The 20849-nt window shown below is 28.3% G+C and overlaps 7 protein-coding genes across 7 annotated transcripts; 4 read left to right on the top strand and 3 right to left on the bottom strand.

The window, feature by feature from the left end:
- Positions 1-5198: 5198 nt before the first annotated feature.
- GO595_007722 (IBR domain containing protein) lies at positions 5199-6905 on the top strand (the record flags this gene model as incomplete). The annotated part of the gene is made up of 1 exon (XM_067921217.1): positions 5199-6905. The coding sequence occupies one exon, from the start codon at positions 5199-5201 to the stop codon at positions 6903-6905; it is 1707 nt and encodes a 568-aa protein (XP_067772098.1).
- A 1175-nt stretch (positions 6906-8080) lies between these two features.
- GO595_007721 (uncharacterized protein) lies at positions 8081-8482 on the top strand (the record flags this gene model as incomplete). The annotated part of the gene is made up of 1 exon (XM_067921216.1): positions 8081-8482. The coding sequence occupies one exon, from the start codon at positions 8081-8083 to the stop codon at positions 8480-8482; it is 402 nt and encodes a 133-aa protein (XP_067772097.1).
- Positions 8483-11829: 3347 nt separating this feature from the next.
- GO595_007720 (small GTP-binding protein) lies at positions 11830-12465 on the bottom strand (the record flags this gene model as incomplete). The annotated part of the gene is made up of 1 exon (XM_067921215.1): positions 11830-12465. The coding sequence occupies one exon, from the start codon at positions 12463-12465 to the stop codon at positions 11830-11832; it is 636 nt and encodes a 211-aa protein (XP_067772096.1).
- A 107-nt stretch (positions 12466-12572) lies between these two features.
- On the top strand, positions 12573-13247 carry GO595_007719 (small GTP-binding protein; the record flags this gene model as incomplete). The annotated part of the gene is made up of 1 exon (XM_067921213.1): positions 12573-13247. The coding sequence occupies one exon, from the start codon at positions 12573-12575 to the stop codon at positions 13245-13247; it is 675 nt and encodes a 224-aa protein (XP_067772095.1).
- Positions 13248-13558: 311 nt separating this feature from the next.
- Positions 13559-15583, top strand: GO595_007718 (serine/threonine-protein kinase Nek1-like; the record flags this gene model as incomplete). Its single annotated transcript, XM_067921212.1, has 1 exon — positions 13559-15583. The coding sequence occupies one exon, from the start codon at positions 13559-13561 to the stop codon at positions 15581-15583; it is 2025 nt and encodes a 674-aa protein (XP_067772094.1).
- A 457-nt stretch (positions 15584-16040) lies between these two features.
- Positions 16041-17261, bottom strand: GO595_007717 (AGC family protein kinase; the record flags this gene model as incomplete). The annotated part of the gene is made up of 1 exon (XM_067921211.1): positions 16041-17261. One exon carries the CDS (start codon positions 17259-17261, stop codon positions 16041-16043), a length of 1221 nt encoding a protein of 406 aa, XP_067772093.1.
- A 184-nt stretch (positions 17262-17445) lies between these two features.
- GO595_007716 (ribosomal protein L21e) lies at positions 17446-17931 on the bottom strand (the record flags this gene model as incomplete). Its single annotated transcript, XM_067921210.1, has 1 exon — positions 17446-17931. One exon carries the CDS (start codon positions 17929-17931, stop codon positions 17446-17448), a length of 486 nt encoding a protein of 161 aa, XP_067772092.1.
- Positions 17932-20849: the final 2918 nt, after the last annotated feature.

The raw sequence follows: 20849 nt of genomic DNA, 5'->3' as shown, positions 1-20849 counted from the left end.
AATTATTTCATCAACTAACGCTTGAATCTCAGTATCAGTTTCAAGTTTAGGTAATAAAGGTCGAATTATAGATGTCGAATTCTCATAAGCTTTTTTATGTGTTCCAGGAAATAAAAAACATTTCTTAAAGATATTTAACGCATGAATTAAACTATTCTCAACAAATAAACGACAATCCAAAAATGTACAAACATAATCAAAAACAAATTTCTCATTACCAGAAAAGACTTCATTATAAAATATAAATGATTCAGTTACTAATTCCGACAAAAGTTTCGAATCATATTTCTCATTTGAATTCAAAAAATAATAAACAGTACGTACAATACTATTTATCACAATTATATCATTAGGTTTTCTAATACGATTATAAGTAATGAAAGAAATTGTTGTAAGTTTTAAGTCGGAAGAACCTATTATCCATTTTAATGCTTCATTACCCCAAGAAATTACATATTCGGATGAAATCGAATCTATTTTTATAATTAATTGATCGATAATATCTCTAAATATTGTTAAAGAGATTTCATTATCAGGTAAATCAATATCAAGTTTATTACAAAACACTTCGAAAAGTGGTTTAACTAATTGATTATCTCTAAATATTATACTAAAATGAATCACAGAAGGGATTAAAGGTAATAATATATCCCAACTCTTAGTAAACACTTGTACTAATAATGGGGATATCCATAACTCAGAAGTAAACGATTGTTTTAAACATTTAGTCACATGATAAAAAAAAGAAAAAGAACAACGTATAGATAATTTCTCTGTTATATTTTCAGGATACGAATCCAAAAGAACTCCGAAAAGTTTTTGTTTTGTTTCAATATTATTCCAATTAAATATAAATAATGGAACAATATCAGTATGATCAGGAGATTTAACTAATGATACCCATATTGAAGCAATAGTTCTAAATTGATCATCATCGACGATTTCTGTTGTTTCCATTAAATTACGTAAGAATTGATATGGTGTAAAATAACTAAATATCGATGTAACTTCTTGTGCACATATACTTTGTTTAGGTAATAATCGAATTACTAATGTCCAAGGACGAATTGCTTCGATAATTTCTTTAATTGGCACATGTAAATTCTTCATTTTTAATAACTTAAAAAATGATGAAAAAATTGCTTCAATTGCAAATGTGAAATATTTTGGTAATATATTAATGAATTGATTCTTTTGTATTGATTCTTTTAACACTTTAAAATCGACATTTTTATTTATCGATTCGATTATTAATATATATTTATTTAGTAATTCACGTGCATTTGGATGTTCTCTAATATAAAAAACTCCAATTAATAATAATAATGAACCACTTGAAGGATAAATGAATTTACTATTCTTCACTTGTATACATTGAATTATAGCCTCGAAAAAACAATCAGCTATACTTCGAGGTTGTGTATAACAAGCAATGATATAAGTTTCTAATAATAAATCTAAATGAAAATTTAAGATGTTTGCTAACACTGGCATTCCATCGAATTCTAATTTACCGAAAAATGAAACTGTTTTCTCATCGAATATTAAAGAATCATTAAAATATGTACCAAGTTTTGTTATAGTAACTAAAGCATTAGATGCATAAGCTCTTAATGATGTTAATGAAACAGTTTTAGTCATTGACCAATTTAATAAAAATCGAAAAACCATTTCACGTAATGATAAAGGCCATATATCATCAGAAATTGGATCAGTGAACCAACTAAATGACACTGAAACAATTAAACAATAATTCCTTAATAAAGAAGATTCCCATGAAAGTTTAGTCTCACTTTCAGGTGTCCATTGTATATTTCTCGAACCATTTAATTTCTTTTTAATGAAATAATATTGCATAATACTCATGAATTGAATAATCTTTCGAATATTACGCTTAAAAAAATGTTTATCTAAATCTGGTGATCGTAATATTAACGTTAATACAAATGTAGCATCAGATAATCGATCAATAGATACTTTTGAGATCAGTTCAATCACTAATGAATATAATAATACATTTAAATGTGGTAATACATTAAATCCCATTTGACAAATTCGATCATTTTCATTTTGTAATATTTGTGTTAATACATTTATTACTAAAGAACGTGAAGTATTTTTAGTTTCAATATTTAATGAAGTTTTTTTGTTTTCAAATGATAATCGATGTCGTTTAGATATATAATATTGTGATGATAATATAATTAATAATAATCCAATGTCACTTGGATTTCGATTTTTCGATTCATTTAAGATTAAGTCGAAGAAAGAAGTTTTATATTTATCAATTCGACTTAATAATTGATAATAATTCGATAATATTAAACAATTCATAATCTCCGATAAAAAGAATATCCATATATCATAATAATGTGATATTAATGAAGTTTCGAAGTTAATATAATTCGAAGGTAATGGATTAACGTCAGGTAAATTTGGTATTTTATGTAATAACACTTTAGTTTTTACTATTTTTTTGATTTGATTCATTTTACTAAATATTATATGATAAATACAATTACTTTGTAATATTTCATGTAATTGTTGTAATATCAAAAAAGATAAATGTCGTGTATTAGGATATATTGATGATAATTGCATAAATGTAACATATTCAATGTCATACATTAATTCATCTTTAATTTCTTCTTTAATATGTTGAAATGTATCTGATATTAATGTCAAGACTATAAAAATCGCTTCTGGATCAATGTCCGATTTTAAAAATGAACATAAAATTGTTAAATATTGTGATACATTTGGTAAATTCGATAAAACATTTTTCGAAATATGATATGCAGCTGTTGCAATTTTTATATTTTGATGGAAACTTAACTCAATTAATATTCGCATTATCGACGGATTCATGAAATCTTCTTCCGAAAAAACAAAGCGTACGGATGGTAATATGTTCTCTAACAAAGGAATTCGATTTGTGTTTTGTTCACATCGATTTAATTTGATTAATAATTTACCAAATTGTTCAATGCCCCAATCAGAAAACAATTGCGTTAACTTTTGATCTGCTTCTTCAATTAATGAAGCTAAAAAGACTTCGCTATTTGTTATGCAAACTCCTTTTTTTTCATTTCGTCCTTCACATAACGTTAATATTGAGATAACTCTTTGTTTAATTAAGTTATTAAATTGTTTAATTTGTTGTTCACTATATAATTTAAATGCATTTTGTTTGAAATCATTAGAATTAATTAATGAAACTGACATCATAAATGATAAAAAACGTGAATCATTACTAGGTAAGTTAATAAATTTGGGTACAATTAACTTCATAAATGAATCAAAGTCTAATGATGCAAAATGTACTAAAACTTCCATAAACGATTTGGGGCATACCGAAAAGTCACTTTTTTGGTAAAAGTACGTTATGAACGATGAAAAAAAATTGAAATTTTCGCCTTGATTGAATTGAACCGAACTGTTATATTTGATATAAGATAATGGTGAAGCACGTGAATTACGGCCCCATACCCAAAACATCCAATTAGGATCGACGTCTCTACCATACATCAATATTTTGAATATTTGCAAGACGGTTTTTAATTTACTTCTTTTTGCTGCTTTCGGTAAAATTTTCCGTTGAAATGATTTTATGCAACGACTCCAAATCTTTTGATAACGAATCGCAACGGCAGTAAAAAGGAGAAATGCATTTAGATATAAACTTTTGTCATGTCGAAGTCCATATGATATTAACGCGAGTTTTTGTAATATGTTTTCAGAAAATGGTAATGTTACTACTAAATATGAAAGAGATTCTAAAATAGAGTTTGTAATAGTTCGTTTCTTCCCATGTTTTTGTAATATCGTAAAGACTTCTGTGAAAAAAAATTGACCCATCGAATCATCGGAATCAAATCGTGCAAATCGCATTAAACGGAGTGGAAGTGAAAAAGACAGCGATGGATTAAACATGGAAAAAATGGTGGAAATTGACCCAAACGCATTTTCGGAAAGAATAGAGTAAATGACAGACCATTGATTAATTAATGTTTTCCAAACATTGGGTAAAAGTGGTTGAGATATAGCGATGTTATAACCTACTCGTGATATTTCAATACATACTTTTTGATCATGAGGTGGAGAATTGACACAAATGTGACATATTAAATCTGTAAGAAAAAATAATGAAAAATAATGAAATAATAATATGTGGTGCCGATTGTTAGGATCAAAGCTTGTGGACATTCCTTGTAAAACACCAAGAGGTGTATCACGTGCTCCTTTTAATATTCGCTTGGTCATTTTGCATAGGTAATGTAAAATAACTTCTGTATTACATTTACTTAATAAAGTTAGCTGATCAATTATTTCGATGTATAAAGGAATTTCTCTCGGAAACTGTCGAAAAATGTCCTCAAGAATGAGATCACTCTTCGCTGCTGATGGAATTAATGGGTTTTTCTGTTCAAAATCGCTGAGAACACTATAAACATTACTCGCAAATGATTCAATTAGTCTGGAAAATACAGCTTCGAATATGATTGTATGGTTGTTCATCAGAGATTTTGTCAAGCCCAAAATTTGAACTATATTTAATCGTTTCGCATTCAATCCACTTTTATGGGTACAACAAAGCGATTTAATTCTTGTACTTATATAAATATACTAATCATCTTTTCTAATGCCTTTTTTAAATCAAAAGAAATTAAAACTTGTGTTTTGAAAAAAAATTTATAAATAATTACAATTCGATTTTTTTTTTTTTGATCACAAAATGGTATATAGAAAAATAATATAAAGTCTTTTGTATGATTAGATTTTAAGTCTAATGATTTAATATTCTTTCCTTGGAAAATTGTTACATGTGAACGCAGAAACATCGAGTAAATTTATCAAAAAGTTACATTTTAATTTTTGATTTTGTTAGATCTTCGAAACTTCCAGAGCAGTGAACAATTTAAATATATTCCAAGGATTCTTGTAGGAAAAATTATACCTTTGTATAGTTTCAACTTTTTATTTTTTTCAATAAGTAATCATGCAATTTAAAATTATGAGGGTCTTTGTATTCTTTGTACCTCAAAAAATCATATCTCCTTAAAATATGTTTCTTATTACATAACAAAGAAGAATTTTACATGTAACCCTGCCTTTAATTTTTTATTTGTTTTTTTGGCTATTTTTCAAATATAAACAACACAAAATTTGTATCGTCCACAAAAGGTGAATTCGTTGGAATGAGCGATGATGTCGATATTTATGGTGACTTTGATTTTATACGCAAAGTAGCTCAAGAAGTACGTGATTTTTTGATAAGTACAAATGAAGAATTTTATCAATCCATTATTAATTATTATAATGAGAATAATTGGTTCCCAAAAAATTTATTCTATGACATATTAAAAGAAATCGATGAGCACTGTAAAGAAAATCCAGAATTAGAACAATTACGTTCGAATTACAAAAATATTTTTACAAATGCTGACTATGACGAAACTAATGATTTTTTACATTCGCAAATATTTTTTCCCGTTGAAGAAAATGTGCAACAAAATTTTCAAGAAGAAGAAGACATTATCAGTGAAATTGAAGAAGAAGAAATCGAATATACAAAAATTACACCTGTGGTAACCATATCTCAATTAGTTGAAAATCAAGAAAAAATTTTAAAAAATGTTTCACAAACATTATTTATTCATCCAGAAGTAGCAAGTATTCTCTTACAAAACTATGCTTATAACGATAATCAATTATTTCAAGATTATTCAGATCACGATGTTCTTTCAACTATTGGCATCACTCCAGAGCAAGCTTCAGACCCAATACATCTTCATCCAGTTCCTCCAGATGTTCCCCCACCAGATGAATGTCCTATTTGTTGTTGTGATGATTCTCCTTTTCTAGCTCTTCCTTGTAATCACTATATATGCACCGAATGCTGGAAGACTCACATCAAACAAAACATCGCAACGGGGCACCCCGAAATATTTTGCCAGATTTTGGGTTGCAAATGCCGTGTAACCACACATGATGTCGAAACATTATGCCCTGATTTGGCAAAGAATTTCCAACAATTTGTCCTTGAAAGTGAGATAGTCAAAAGTAATCAATATCGGCATTGTCTTAATTCACATTGCCAAAATCTTCTTACTATCAATTCTGTTGGTCTTTGTAATGTCGCTACATGTACATGTGGACAACGGGTTTGCTGGAAATGTGGGGAAGAAGCACATGCTCCACTTTCATGTGAAAATCTCATCAGATGGCGGGAAATTAACCAAGATGCCGTTCAAGGGGAATGGATATATAAAAACACAAAGCCATGTCCCAAGTGTAAATCTCGTATAGAAAAAAATGGTGGCTGTAATCATATGACATGTCGAAAAGAAGCTGGAGGCTGTGGCTATGAATTTTGTTGGATCTGTGGCCATGACTGGAAGACCCATACAGGCGATGCTTATTCTTGTAATCAATATACAGATTTTGATTCTGATATGGATAAACAACCACAAGACAAACCCGAATTAAATCTCCGCCGCCTTGGCCATTATTACGCACGTTATGTGAACCATATCACAAGCTCTAAACAAGAGCATAAAATCCGAGAGAAAATTTCCGAAAACTTAATGAAACGATTTAGCTATAATAAAAACTTTGTTTTCGATGAAGCATTCGAACTATGTTCTGATGCATTTCGCGCAATTGATACAGCGCGTTCAGTTCTTATTTGGAGTTATCCGCACGCGTTTTATATGGTTCCGGGCTCAACTGAACTGAATCTTTTCGAGTTTGTGCAAAGAGACGTCGAAAAGAACATCGAAACTGTGACGTTTCTGATAGAGAACAAAGTTGTCCTTACGCAAAAGGAGTTAAGAGACGCGGTGAATTTGTTGATATCAACAACGGAGGTGTTAAATAAGCATGTTGACCAATACTCACATTAAATATTAAAGAATTAATTTGATTATTAGTAAAAACTTTTTCATTTATAGGAATTTGGAGTGATGTTTTATTAAAAGGTTTTAATCACTGTGAACTTCGTCTTCTTGATCATTGGAATTGATGAATTCATCTTTTCTTGATACTGAATATTTTTCTTCATTAAATTCCATGTTTTGACTTGCTTCTGGTGTCTCTTTATTTTTATCACTTTGGCAAAAACAATGGAGGACAAATGACAGAATAAAGAAAGGCGATATTGCTGCTATAACAATAATGTAATATTTTTTTAAAGTTAAGTTTTCTAAAAACGATTGATCAATGGTTCGAAGTAAATCAAAAACAAGTATTAACATTTATAAAACACAAAGTAACCATAATTTTATTATTGGTTTTTAAAGTAAAAAGCATTTGAAGAACAAAAAACAAATGAAAAACCATAAAATTTAAAACTTTTTAAATATCGTTGTATTCAAATTTTGACCCGCCCCATTCTTCATTCAAATTTCATTAAACGGCTGCTAGAGCACCAAATGGCCACAATAAAAAAATTCGCTGAGATCAAAGATACCGCAACTTCTCATGATGTTAACATCAGAAAATTTGTAATGGCTGCAGCAGGGCAGTACCCAGAAGGTAAAATGAACAGTTTTCGAAAATATTCCATACAAGATTCATTATCTTTTGAAACAAATAATAACAATATGATTTTACTGATTCTAATCGATGGGAAAGCATCAACTAATTTTGGACAAGAACAAAAGATTATTGAGAGATTTGATATGGTAACAATTCCAAAATGTACATCTTTTGAAATCAAACCAGAATGTGGTGAAAATTGCACATTCTATTATCTTGATTGGTTACTTTCTCAATAAAAACTTTTTTTTTGTTTGTAAACATTAAAAATGCTTTAATAATGAATGTTATTATACCGGTAGTATGTGCTAATAGCGTTCATACATAGCAGATGATTTTTTTAATAAAAATAAGAAGAAAACATTGATGAATAATTCAAATAATTTAATTTTAGAGTTCTGATTACAAATAAAATTACAGCAATATCATGTAAGTTGTATCAATAATCCATTATCATGTGAACATGAAATCGGAGCTGGAAAACAAATAACTTTTTTTTCATTTTTGGATAAGCCACTTTTTGACAAGTTTACTCATTTCAATGGAACAAGGCGCACAAATCCAGCCAAAAACATTCCTAGACTCAATATGCGAATCTGTCACTGGAATTAAAAAGATCTATATATCTGATATACAAGGATCAATATTAGCTGAATCTTCTGGACCACAAAAAGAATCTGATATAACATTAGTACGATCTTTTCCAAAATATTTCGATCGCCTTGGGAAGCTTGGCTTTGGTGAATCACAATCAATGGTAATTGAGGGAGAAGACTGTTCTGTTGTTTTGATATCATCTTCTCCATTATATCTTGCGTTTATATGTGAAGAAACTGCAAATTTTGCATTAGTTCAATCACTTCCAGACGACATGAGAGAGTTCCTTGGGCAACCTCTTGAGATGAGGAATTTTCTTGAACAGATCAAGGCATCTACAAATTAATCTCAAACATATTCTTATCGAATCAGTGTTAAAAAAATTGTCTGTATTATATTATAATTTTTAATTATCTTGAAATAATAAAATTAACAATTCAATTCATTTATATTTTAACTGTACTTTATTTATATGAACCTAATATTTCACTATTTGAAGAAGCACCAAAAACAGTAATTGATGCACATTTAAATAAGTATCTGTTCCATATTGAAATCATTCGTTTAATTCAATAAATTTCTTGTCATGTATTCTTTCACCAGGACTTAAAGTATTCACATAAACATTTATCTTTAAAACGATGCATAAGATAACAAGCTTTTCAAGTAGATATTGAGCTTCTTGAGAATTTAAAGATATGAGAAACATTGTGAAAATTTTTATTGGTTTCTGTTTCTTTAGATTTTTAATTTTTTCTTCTTCAAGTTCAAAAGATTTTAAATATTTAAGATATGAATCTGCTTGTTGGAAATGTACTACAAAGCACGAGTATAACAATCTACACACTAAAAGATTAAATGAAAGTGTAAATGACCCATCAAAATAATCGAGCGCTTTTTCAACTGACTTATCGATATTACTTTCACTTAAATCAAATATAATTTTTTTCGATGCTTTGCAGCTTAGTAATGGAATACTGTGTTGATATTATGTTTGGTTTGACTTTTCTCGCAGTTTCTTTTTAATCCATAGTTTTATTGGAATTAGCCATCGCTTTATGAAGTTTTATTAAGATCAACTTATTAAGTTGTCAATACATAATAATCCTAAAATATAAAAAAATCCTTAAGCATATTAAATATAGCAAACTTGGTGGTTTTATGAATATAATGTAATAATTTAATTTATTAAAAACTTGGTATATATTATCATTAATTTAAAAATATAAAATTAATTCATAAAAGATCACATAAAATATTAATAATTGCTTTAATTTTTTAATTAATACTAAATATATATATAATCTAAACAAAGGATTTTCTATCGTGTATTAATTTAGCGATTTCTATTTTACCATTTTCAGATGCTTTCATAAGTGCTGTTTTAAATAATTTAAATAATCACCAAATTTTATTATGAAACATTATCATAATAAAATCAACTCTAAATAAAACAAATAAATATCTTTAGCGTTAATATCAATTCCTTCTTGTTCAAGAAGTAATTTAACTATTTCTGTATAACCTTTTTCAGATGCTCTAATAAGTACTGTTTGAAATAATTTAAATGATTTCCAATCATTATTTTGAAATAAGAAATTATTAAAACAAATAAAAAATAAAATAAGTGAATATTTTTAGCATTAACATCTATACTTTTTTGTTCAAGCATTAATTTAATAGTTTCAATATTCTGCGATTGTATTGCATCAATTCCTTTTTGTTTAAGAAGTAAGTTAACTATTTCAAAATTTCCTTTTTCATTTGCACAAATAAGTGCTATATTAAATATTTAAATCAATATCCAATTATTATTTTGAAACACTAAATTATTAAAATAAATATTAAATAAAACGAATAAATATCTTTAGCATTAACATCAATTCCTTTTTGTTCAAGAAGTAATTTAACTATTTCAAAATTTCCTTTTTCAGTTGCACAAATAAGTGCTGTATTAAATATTTTAATCAAATTCCAAATATCATTTTGAAACACTAAATTTCTATAATAAATTATAAATAATATAATTTAATATCTTGAGCATTGATATCTATTCCCTTTTGTTCAATAAGTAATTTAACGATTTCTGAGTAACCATTTTTTGATGCCATCATAAGAGCAGTATGAAATCATTTAAACAAAATCCAAATAATATATTGGAGTTTCAATACATTAAAATAAATTAAATAAAAAAATGAAATATCTTTAGCATTAATATCAATGTCTTTTTGCTCTAAAATAAATTTGATAAGTTCAATGTTCTCTGTTGCTGATAATGAAGCATGGATTAAAATTTGCATTGGAATCGGATTATTTTGAAGAAATTATTTAACAAGAAAAATATTTCCAACTTTTACTGATTTGTTAATTAAATCATCATTAATTTTCAAACCTTCATTAATTAAATTTTAAAAAGTTCAAAATTATAAAATTTAATACATAAATTTCCCAAATATTCCAAATCACCAACTCCGATATTATTTTCATAAATATATTTAAAGATATCATTTCGATGAAATTTAATTGCCATTTCATATGCATTTATAAATGATGAATGATTTTGTTCACATAAATGAATGATTTCTTCATTTCCACCTGCAATTGCATATTTACCTGTTTTATTTACATTTGCACCATTCATATGCAAATATTTAAAACATTTAACTGATCCAAAAAATGCAGCATAATCAATTAATTTAACATCATATTGATTAATAAATGAACAACTTTCATAAAGTGATGGTTCAATTATTTGATTAAAATCAAAATTTGTTTGTGTTGATATTTCTTGAAGTTTCTCTATTTCATCATTTCGAATTATTACAGCAATTTTATTTGGATTAACCTTCTTTAACATATTTTTTATGAAGTTCCCAATCCAAAAATAATGCAATCAGAGTATTTCCTCCGTTTGTTTTCTTCTTCTGTTTAATAGTGTGCAAAATATATTAAAGGGATGGACTTAACAATATTTTCATCAATTAATTTTTTTTGAAGCATTCTATCAATTAAACAACATGATTCTTGTAAATCAATTCTACTTATATAATCATTAAAAATTTTAATAATCATTGCATTATTTTTATCGATTTCTTCTTCTTTTGTTTGAATTTTTTCTAAATAACTTATATAAATATCATTTGCTTTTATTTGGGAATAAAATGCAAAAAAAAAATTAATTTGCTTATAATCAAATTACATGAAAATGGACAATTTATATCAAAAATTTTGATTGTTTGTTCAATTGATAATTCAAAGTTTTTATCATTTAAATCAAAAACTATTTGTTGAAGTTCAAGTAGTATATTTAAGTATTTTGATGAGTGTACGAATGTATTAGAGTTAATTTTTATGTTGTTTATTAAAGCGATTTAACCAATGTAAAAAATAAACATTTCAATTTTGAACGACAAAAAATTGAGTGATCTCCTATCATATTTATTCATTCAATATATAATTTTTGATCATTCTAAAGTAAGTAACGATGGCTAATATGCTTTTCATTCTAAAGTGTTGTTGTTATTATGTAACTGTATCAATAATTCTCTTCGACTTGAACTGATCATGAAAATTTGAAGATTCTTTTTTAGTATTTCAAAATTTAAAAAGTTTTTTTCACTAATGACAAACAATTACCGAAATATTTTCTTTCGAATTCGTGTTTTTTACTCAGCTACATGTGAAATGTGATTATTAGCAACATTCCCTCTTCTTTTCTTTTTCGTTTTCTTGTTTTAGGTCTACGGTAGCCTGATCATCAATTTTATTATTTACCACAACGTTATTCTCTTTATATAAAGTATATATTTGCCTTGCAATTTTTTCAAATGCTTCTGCAACATTTGTATTGTTTTTGGCAGAGGTCTCAATGTAGTCTACATTTATAGAATTCGCATATCCACTTGCTTCTTCATATGTAACTTGTCTTTTATCGATTAAATCCACTTTGTTTCCAACTAATATGACTCTTATTTGATCTGTATCACATTGGTTTTCAACACCGGCATAAAATTCTTTGGCCCTTTCAAATGTTTTATGGTCATCAATTGCAAAAACAACAAGGATACCTTTTGCCTCGCGATAATATTGTTTTGCAATGGCACCATATTTTTCTTGGCCAGCCGTGTCCCAAATTTCAAGTCTAATTGTTTCATTGTTGATGTCAATTTTTTTTTCAAAAACATCAACGCTTACTGTTTGAAAAGTATCACCTTCAATATCTTCGAAATCAGCATCACTATTAATAAGTCGTTTTGTCAAACATGTTTTACCTACTCTGGTTTCACCAATAACAATGAATTTAAAAGAAAGGGCTTTTGCTTGGTCCATTTGAGTTCAAATGTAAAAAAAAATTTGAGAATAGTGCAAAGCAACTTTTTGAAAGATGGTTGACTTGATTTTAATCGTTCAATAAATTTTATACTTCTGAATTTCTAATGCAAAAAATTCTATGTGCATATTCAATTACCGTTGATAACATTCAGGACGAAGAACCACAAAAATCAAAAATGTCCATTCCAAATTTTAAAATTCTAATCATTGGAGACACTCAAGTAGGGAAAACCAGTCTTGTAACTCGCATATGTAAAAATACATTTGATGAATGTTTTGAAACAATTGGAGTTGATTGTTACAAAAAAGTTCTTAATATTTTTGGAGATGATGTTTCTCTTCAAATTTGGGATACTGCTGGTCAAGAAAGATTCAAAGCTGTTTGCAAGCCTTATTATCGAAATGCTGTTGGAGTTTTCGTTGTTTTTTCAATTGACAATCACAAATCTTTTGATGACATTGGCAAATGGATTGAGGATGCACAAGGTCTTTGCGATCAAAGTGTAAAAATTATGTTGATTGGAAATAAGGTTGATCTAGTCGAACAAAGAAAAGTTACCAACCAAGAAGCACAAGAATTCGCAGACTCTCTTGAAATAGAGTACATTGAAACATCAGCTAAAAACAACACAAATGTTGTTGAAGCATTTGACAAAATTGCAAGACAAGTTTACCAAACATATAAAATGAACAAGGTGGAAACAAATGAAAAAACAACTGATCCTAATGAGGGTAGCCCTGTTGTTGAAGAGCAAACAAAAACGAAACGTTGCTGCTAATTAGATACATAAAATTTATAGTGGATAATTTTTTGGTTCTTTCAGAACAGCTCACACACAAGATCATAGGCTTCTTTGAACATGTTCAAAATTATTTTTTTTTTCAAATAATAAAGTTCTAATTTTTGCTTTATTTTCGTTTGAACAAGCTAAAGGAAATAATAGATTTGATAACAAAAAGTATTGATAAGGTTTATTAAAAAAAAACTTGTTTCTAAAAACAGCTTGGATGCATTTGCAAGTAAACTTCTGAAATGATAACGGTTACAACAATTTATGTTTTGGCATTTTTAATTATATTGTTTGTGGAGATGATGAAAAATAACTTCGAAATAATAAAATACCTCAACTTTGGTGCCACCTGTAAAGCGTTTCTTGCAAAAGAAAAATCAACCAATAAAGTATGCGTTTTTAAAACATTCAATCTCGAAAATGATAAATTTAGTGAGGAAAAAATTCTAAAAGAAGTCGAACTTTTCAAGTCTCTAGATGACCACCCAAATGTTGTTAAGTATATCACAAGTTTTAAAGATAAAGAAGATCACACATTTCATATCGTCATGGATTATGTAGATGGTGGAGATTTATTGGGAAAAATCAAAAGGTTCAAGGAATACAAATGTAGGATACCGGATAATATTATTCTCGATTATTTTTTTCAAATTTTGAAAGCAGTTGAATATATCCATTCAAAAAAAGTTATTCACAGAGACATTAAACCAAGCAATATCTTTTTAAATAGTGATGGTACAATTAAATTAGGTGATTTTGGCATTTCAAGATCTCTTCAATCCACACAAGAATTAGCCCATACACAAATCGGAACACCACTCTATCTATCGCCCGAAATTTTTGAAGGTAAAGAATATAATAATAAGGTCGATATTTGGGGATTAGGATGTATTCTATATGAATTATGTACATTAAAACATGCTTTTGATGCCCAAAATATATATGCTTTGGGCAACAGAGTTGTTAGTGGTGATCTAAACGAAATCCCCGAAATAGTGAACGAAGTTTTTCGTAATTTAATTGAATCAATGCTTGTAATCGATCCTGAAGAACGACCTTCAGCAAAAGAGATACTATCTACCCCAATTTTTGACTCAATCAAGCAAGACGTATCTCCGATTATTGCTATTCAAATTTCCAACCATTCATGTTCAGTTGCCATACACCAAGATAATTCCATTGTAGTTGTTCAAAATGAATACCAAAGCCGTTCCACTTTATTATGTTTCTATTTTTCTGATAACAGCAAAGACATTTACATAGGCAAAACTGCCAAGGAAATGTTACATGAAACGCCAAAAAATTTTGTATATGACATAATGAAAATTTTAGGAAAAGATTATGATGATGTCAAAGAAAAAATGGATCAATGGGGTTTTGATGTTGTTGACGGTGGCAAAGCACAAATTCGTGTTATATATAACAATGAACAAGTTGATATTTACCCTGAGCGCCTGTTAGCGATTTTAATCAAAGAAATGAAACGAATCGCTGAGCTTTATCTTAATGATCAGAAAGTCAAATATGCTGTTATAACAATACCAGCATTATTTTATCAAGAACAAAAGATATCCGTTAATGACGCAGCCAACATGGCAGGTTTAATGCCACTTCGTGTTATTGAAAATCCAATATGTTCGATTGACGCATATATTAATGCACGATGGGAGCGTATCACCAAAGAGAATATAAATATTTTGGTGTTTGATTTTGGTCGAGAACTTGAGATTAGTTTAGTTAACATTGATTTCATAAATGAAAACAAAACTGTGGTTAATAATAATTACATCAATAATAACTATAACTATTTCATCAAAGCAATAGAAAGTGATGAATACATTGGCGGTGATCTAATAGATCAAATAATATTTGAGCATTTCGCAAAAATTATCCTAGAAAAGCATCAATTCGATGTGAAAAGTGACCCAATACAATCAAAATATTTGTTAAGTCAATGCGAAAGTGCCAAAAGACAATTATCGTCTTTAAAGCATGCAAAAATTTATTGGCAAAATCAGCAAGATGAATTCATCCAAGAAGACTTTAAGCGTAAAGACTTCAAACGATTAATACAAACAGCTATTGTTGATGTATTAGAAGGACATCTTACAAATATACTTCGAAAGGCAAATATGTCTAAAGAAAACGTCGACGAAATTTTACTTTCGGGAGGTTCATCGCATATTGTTTGCGTTAAAAAAATGATAAAGAGATACTTTGGTAAAGAACCATATTCCGGTATTTGCTCCGACTATATTGCGCTAAATGGAGCCGCAAAAATAGCAGCAAAATTGGAAAATCAAAAGAAACACGAAAATAAATAAGCATAAAGAAATCTTTGGTCGTATTTAGATTTACATTAAATTGATTTCCCATTGAAAACAGTTCCAGTGACCATTTTCTCTGTTAATACTGAAAGAGATTAATTTTGATCAAAATTAAAACAATTCATTCGGAATGGATTTTTCCTTTAAATTTGAAGACAATCATATCAATAAAAAATAAATTAATTAAAAAAATTCAATTTTGACAAATTTCTCTTTGGACTACAATTTTTTAAGAGTAATATTCTAGGAAAAGTGACAAACCGATATGAATTTTTACCAGATGAAACTCAAGGCGTCTCAAAAAAATGGAATTCAAATTGTATGCATATACGGCCGAACAAAGCACAGTCAATTCAAACATTCTGGACCATAGTATTCAAAAAGTTGAATCCTGATCGGCAAAGTACCATACCAAAAAAAAGTAGAAATTACTTAAATTTATTAAATACGCAATTCAACAAAAATGTTCTGAGTTATTTCTCTCGTATTCGTTCAGAGTTAAGTATTGTTTTGATGGGATGAATGGGGGCGCAAGTTGTTTTGCAGATGCCATTTCCCATGAGATGCCAGAGAAGAACTTTAATGTCTTAATCTTCTCTAAATCAGGTCTTTTCTCAGGGTCAACATTCATTAATTCAGATATGAAAGATCGTGCATTATCAGATACATGATGAGGATAAAAAATACGACATTCTCGTATGAGCTTCTTTTGTATTTCTTTATCGTCATCATAAAATGGTGGCATTCCACAAAGCATATAATAAACAAGTAAACCGAAATTATATATATCGGTTTTTGCGGTTACTTGTTGGGGCCCCCCTAAAACGGTTGGATCAGATGATTGAGGATCAAGAAGTTCAGGAGCAGTGTATTCGTTCGATTCCATGGGATTTATTGTTTGTGGACCAGGCTCAGTAACTTTAATATGGCCATCAGGACAAATTAAAATACTATTTGGAGTGAGCTTTCCTGCAAGAGCTCCATGTTGATGAAGATAAGATAAAGCTAATAAGATTTCTGCGCTGTAAAAGGCAGTCGACTTCTCGTCGAATTTGCCTTCTTCTAAGAGTCGTGTAAATAAACATCCATTTGGTACATAATCATATATCATACAAACTTCCATGTCATTACATAAGATTTGACGAAGAGATGTAACAAATGGATTTCCAATGGATAAAAATTCTTTCTCTTTGTTAACTATTTCATCAACTCTACCTGCAAATGCAAAACGCCCATAACGTTTGATGACATAAAATTGTTGGTTGAGCTTGTTCTTCACACGTTGGATTGAACAATTTTGTGATTGATGTAAATGAGTATCAACTTCAAAATCAGATATTTGAATATCCTTCATATCTACATCAGATGTTCTGTAACACTCAATAGCATTTACCCAAGCTGTAGCTTCACTAGGAGCTTCTGTCACAAAATAATAAGTTTTTACATCTGGAATTTCGAATTTAAATGCAGGTTGTCTTTTACAATCAGGAGCGAGAGCAACGTAACTGATTTTTGTTAATTTGATGGAATTTTTCATTGGAGTTTTTGGCGCTTTATCATATTGAAGTTCTTGCGATGTTAGCTTAAAATATCTTCTATTCCATGTCTTAAACATTTTGCCTGCTTGCTTAAAAAGCCATCCTTCTTTTAGTACTTCTTCTGTGGCTGAAGTCATTTTCTTGCTTGAATTGACAGAACGTTTAATTTGGCAAATTTGTCAAAATAAAAAATTAATTGTAAAACTCTTCAAAGCAAATAATATAATCAACAAATTCAACATTTACTCATTCGAATTTATCCAACACAAAATGGTTTTACAAATTTTCGGAAAGATATTAATAAGATTATTATTTTTTTTTTTACCAGGTTTCACGGAATGGTGTGAAGCAAACAGCCTTGATAACTTCTGGTTTCACAACGTGTGCTTCCTTTGGTTGTGCTGGAAGACGCTTGAGAGCTGATTTATCAAGCTTGATTCCCTTTTCTTTGGCTTCTTTCTTAAGCTTTTGTGTTTGTGCAACACGATTCTTGAAATCATCTCTGCACTTTGAGTGTTGAATGTGCTCTGTGCGAACGTAGATACGTTTTGGTGCAATATGATTATTGACACGGCGGTAAATTAAAAGACCAACTGCATGTGGTGAAACGTTCCAAACTGTACCTGTGCGACCGTTGTAAAGACGATGTGGCATACCCTTCATAACAGCTGAGTTGACATGAACATCAACGATATCACCAATTCTGAAAGTACGGAGTTGTTGTGATGGGGCTGGCATTCCATGCTTCCTGAACTTTCTAGCGAAAAGATAGCGTGTTCCCCAACGAAGACCTGCTGTATGACCCATTCGGAAAAGGTCGGCCAAACCGCCGAAACCGTTATTCCAAATTACAAAATATTTCTTTTTCTTATTATAATAAACACAGCAATTTAATCAACGAATACTTATTCATTTCATATTAATTTTTATTTTGAAATATTACAACTATTTTTAAAAAAAGAAATTTATAAGTTTCATTTAAAACTTCTACAAAAATTAAATTCAATAAAACCATGTTAAAAAAACATATTTATATCATAAAAATTATAAATCTTTGTGATTTTATATAAAGAGATGAATTTATTGTTTGATTACCAGCAATGGTCTGATTCTTTTAAAGTTACTTATGGATGTATTGAGAAAATAATTCCAAAAATTTCATTTGGTCTTTCTAAAATTTCTCTTATTCTATCTAATCTCCAAAAATTCAAGACTTCATTTGAGTTACTTAAAAATAAGTTTAATCCAACAATAGGTCCTGTTTTATTTGAATTTTTACAAACATGTTCTGCGTTTATATCTTTTTGTTCTGAATATACAAAAGAGAATTTTTTGAGTTATTTTTTAATGAATTCTATTAATCAACAATATAAAGATCTTGAATTATTATGGAAATCATGGGAATTACAATCAACATCATTATTTTTTGATACATTTAAAGATATAAATTCCTTATATTATGCACATTATCTTGATATTATTCAAATTGGAAAAACATTTTCTTCTTTAACAAATACATTACCAATTCCTATATCTAATGCAATAAATAATAAAATAGATGATATAAAATTAATTATTAGTGAACTATCATCATACAAAGATAAATCAATGAATGGAATTATTCAACATCAACAATTCCAAATAATAAAACAAATTGGTGTCGGTGCATATGCAAAAGTTTCATTAGCTACATTTAAACCAACAAAAGAATCAATTGCAATAAAAGAATTAAAACTTGTTCAACTTGGATATCGTAATATATTAAGTTTACAAAGAGAATTAGATGCTTTATTAAAACTAAATCATCCAAATATTCTTCAATTTATTGGTGTGACTGTAACTCCTCCTTTTTGTATTGCTACTAAATATGTAGGAAATGGTTCTCTTTATGAAATACTTCATAGTAAAAAAGTAAAACTTACAAACATAATGAAACTTAAAATTGCTACAGGAATGGCTCGTGGACTTGAATATTTAGCTGAAATGAGATATATTCATCGTGATTTCAAATCACAAAATGTACTTCTTGATCAAGATTATAATGCAATTATATGTGATTTTGGTATATCAAGAATTATTGGTATGAATATGACAACAGAACTTGGAACTGTTCAATGGACTGCACCTGAAGTTTTAATACAAAGTACAAATCCTTATACAGTTGCAGCTGATACATATTCATATGGAGTTGTTTTATGGGAAATGGTTACTGAAAAGCTTCCATATTATTCCATGAGTTCTGTTCAAGTTGCAGCACTTGTTTATAATCAAAACATTCGACCAGAAATACCAAATGATACACCAAAATCAATAGAATCACTTATTAGAAGTTGTTGGGATAGAAAACCAGGATCTCGTCCAAAGATGTCAATCATAAGAGAAAAATTAGAAAATGGTGTTATAACATTTGGGGATACAAATATGAAAGAATTTAAAGAGTGGGTAATGGATACAAAACCTAAACATTTACAAATTCTTAAACAAGCAAGTGAATTCCATAGAAAAGAAGCTGATTCAATTGTAAAGAAAATTCATTCACTTGATCCATTAGATCCAATAACACCAAAAGTTCTTCAACAACTTTATCAAATAGATTATCCATTATCAATTGAATTATTTCATGATTTATTATCTTTTATGAGTCAAACAATTTCTATAAAAACTCAAAGTATTGCATTTGGTTTATTTAAAACTATACTTAATAGAGAAGATTTAATTGATATTATATCTCCTGAACAAGTAATTGATGAAATATTACCTTTAATTAATATACAACCTCAATATGTTGAAACATCAATAAAAATTATTGCAGAAAGAATTAGTAATATTGAAAACATGATAAAGAAATTTTTAAGTTTACCTCAATCTTATGGTTCTCTTAATGCTATTATTTCCTTAATAGAATCAAATTATAATAGAATACCAATATCATTAATTTTAAAAATATTTAATCAATTACATGGTCAATATTTAATAGTATTCTTTTCTTCAATGATGGAAATATATGGACCGATTTCTGAATTAGAAAAAATATCATATTTATCAATTACTACTATTGGTATTTTCCTTAGATATCTTTCTAAAATGACTGAAAATAATCACGAGAAAGTTATCGAAATTATAGGAATTGATGAAATAAAAAATGAAAAGAAAAGTTCATTAAGAAAACATTTGGAAAGAATTGCTATAGCTTTAGTCAATCAATCAGTTGGTATCTCATTAATAATGGGAAATATAATTTTTAAATATATTATCACTAATTGTTTAAAATATAATCAAAGAGGTCCAATTGTTCCTTTGCTTTATGTGTTATCAAGATCAAAAACTTTATGCACATCTATTTCACATGGAAATTTTTGGGATTTAATCATTGAATCAATAAAAACGGAAAATATGATATATGGTTTAAAGTTAATTGAATCATTAAAAATTCCGCAAAAATCTATTTTAGAAACAATTTGGGCAATATTAATAAATACATATATAAAATATAAAAATAAAGAAATTGCTCATACAATTTCATATTTATTATCAAATAATCCTTTCCTTGATCATTCTTTATTAGATCCAATTTTAATTGAAGGATTCACAAATGAAAATGAAGAATTTTGTATATCTGCATTTAAGATCGTTAAATCATATAATGAAAAATCTCTTTTGAAGTTAATAAATGAAACATTATTTGAAAAACTACTTGAACAAATACAAAGAAAGAAAAACAAAAT

The sequence above is a fragment of the Histomonas meleagridis genome (assembly GCF_020186115.1).
Source record: "Histomonas meleagridis strain 2922-C6/04-10x chromosome Unknown contig_57, whole genome shotgun sequence".
Lineage (NCBI taxonomy): Eukaryota > Parabasalia > Tritrichomonadida > Dientamoebidae > Histomonas > Histomonas meleagridis.
The sequence above is the reverse complement of the archived record's forward strand: the minus strand, read 5'-3'. Positions and strand labels throughout refer to the sequence as shown.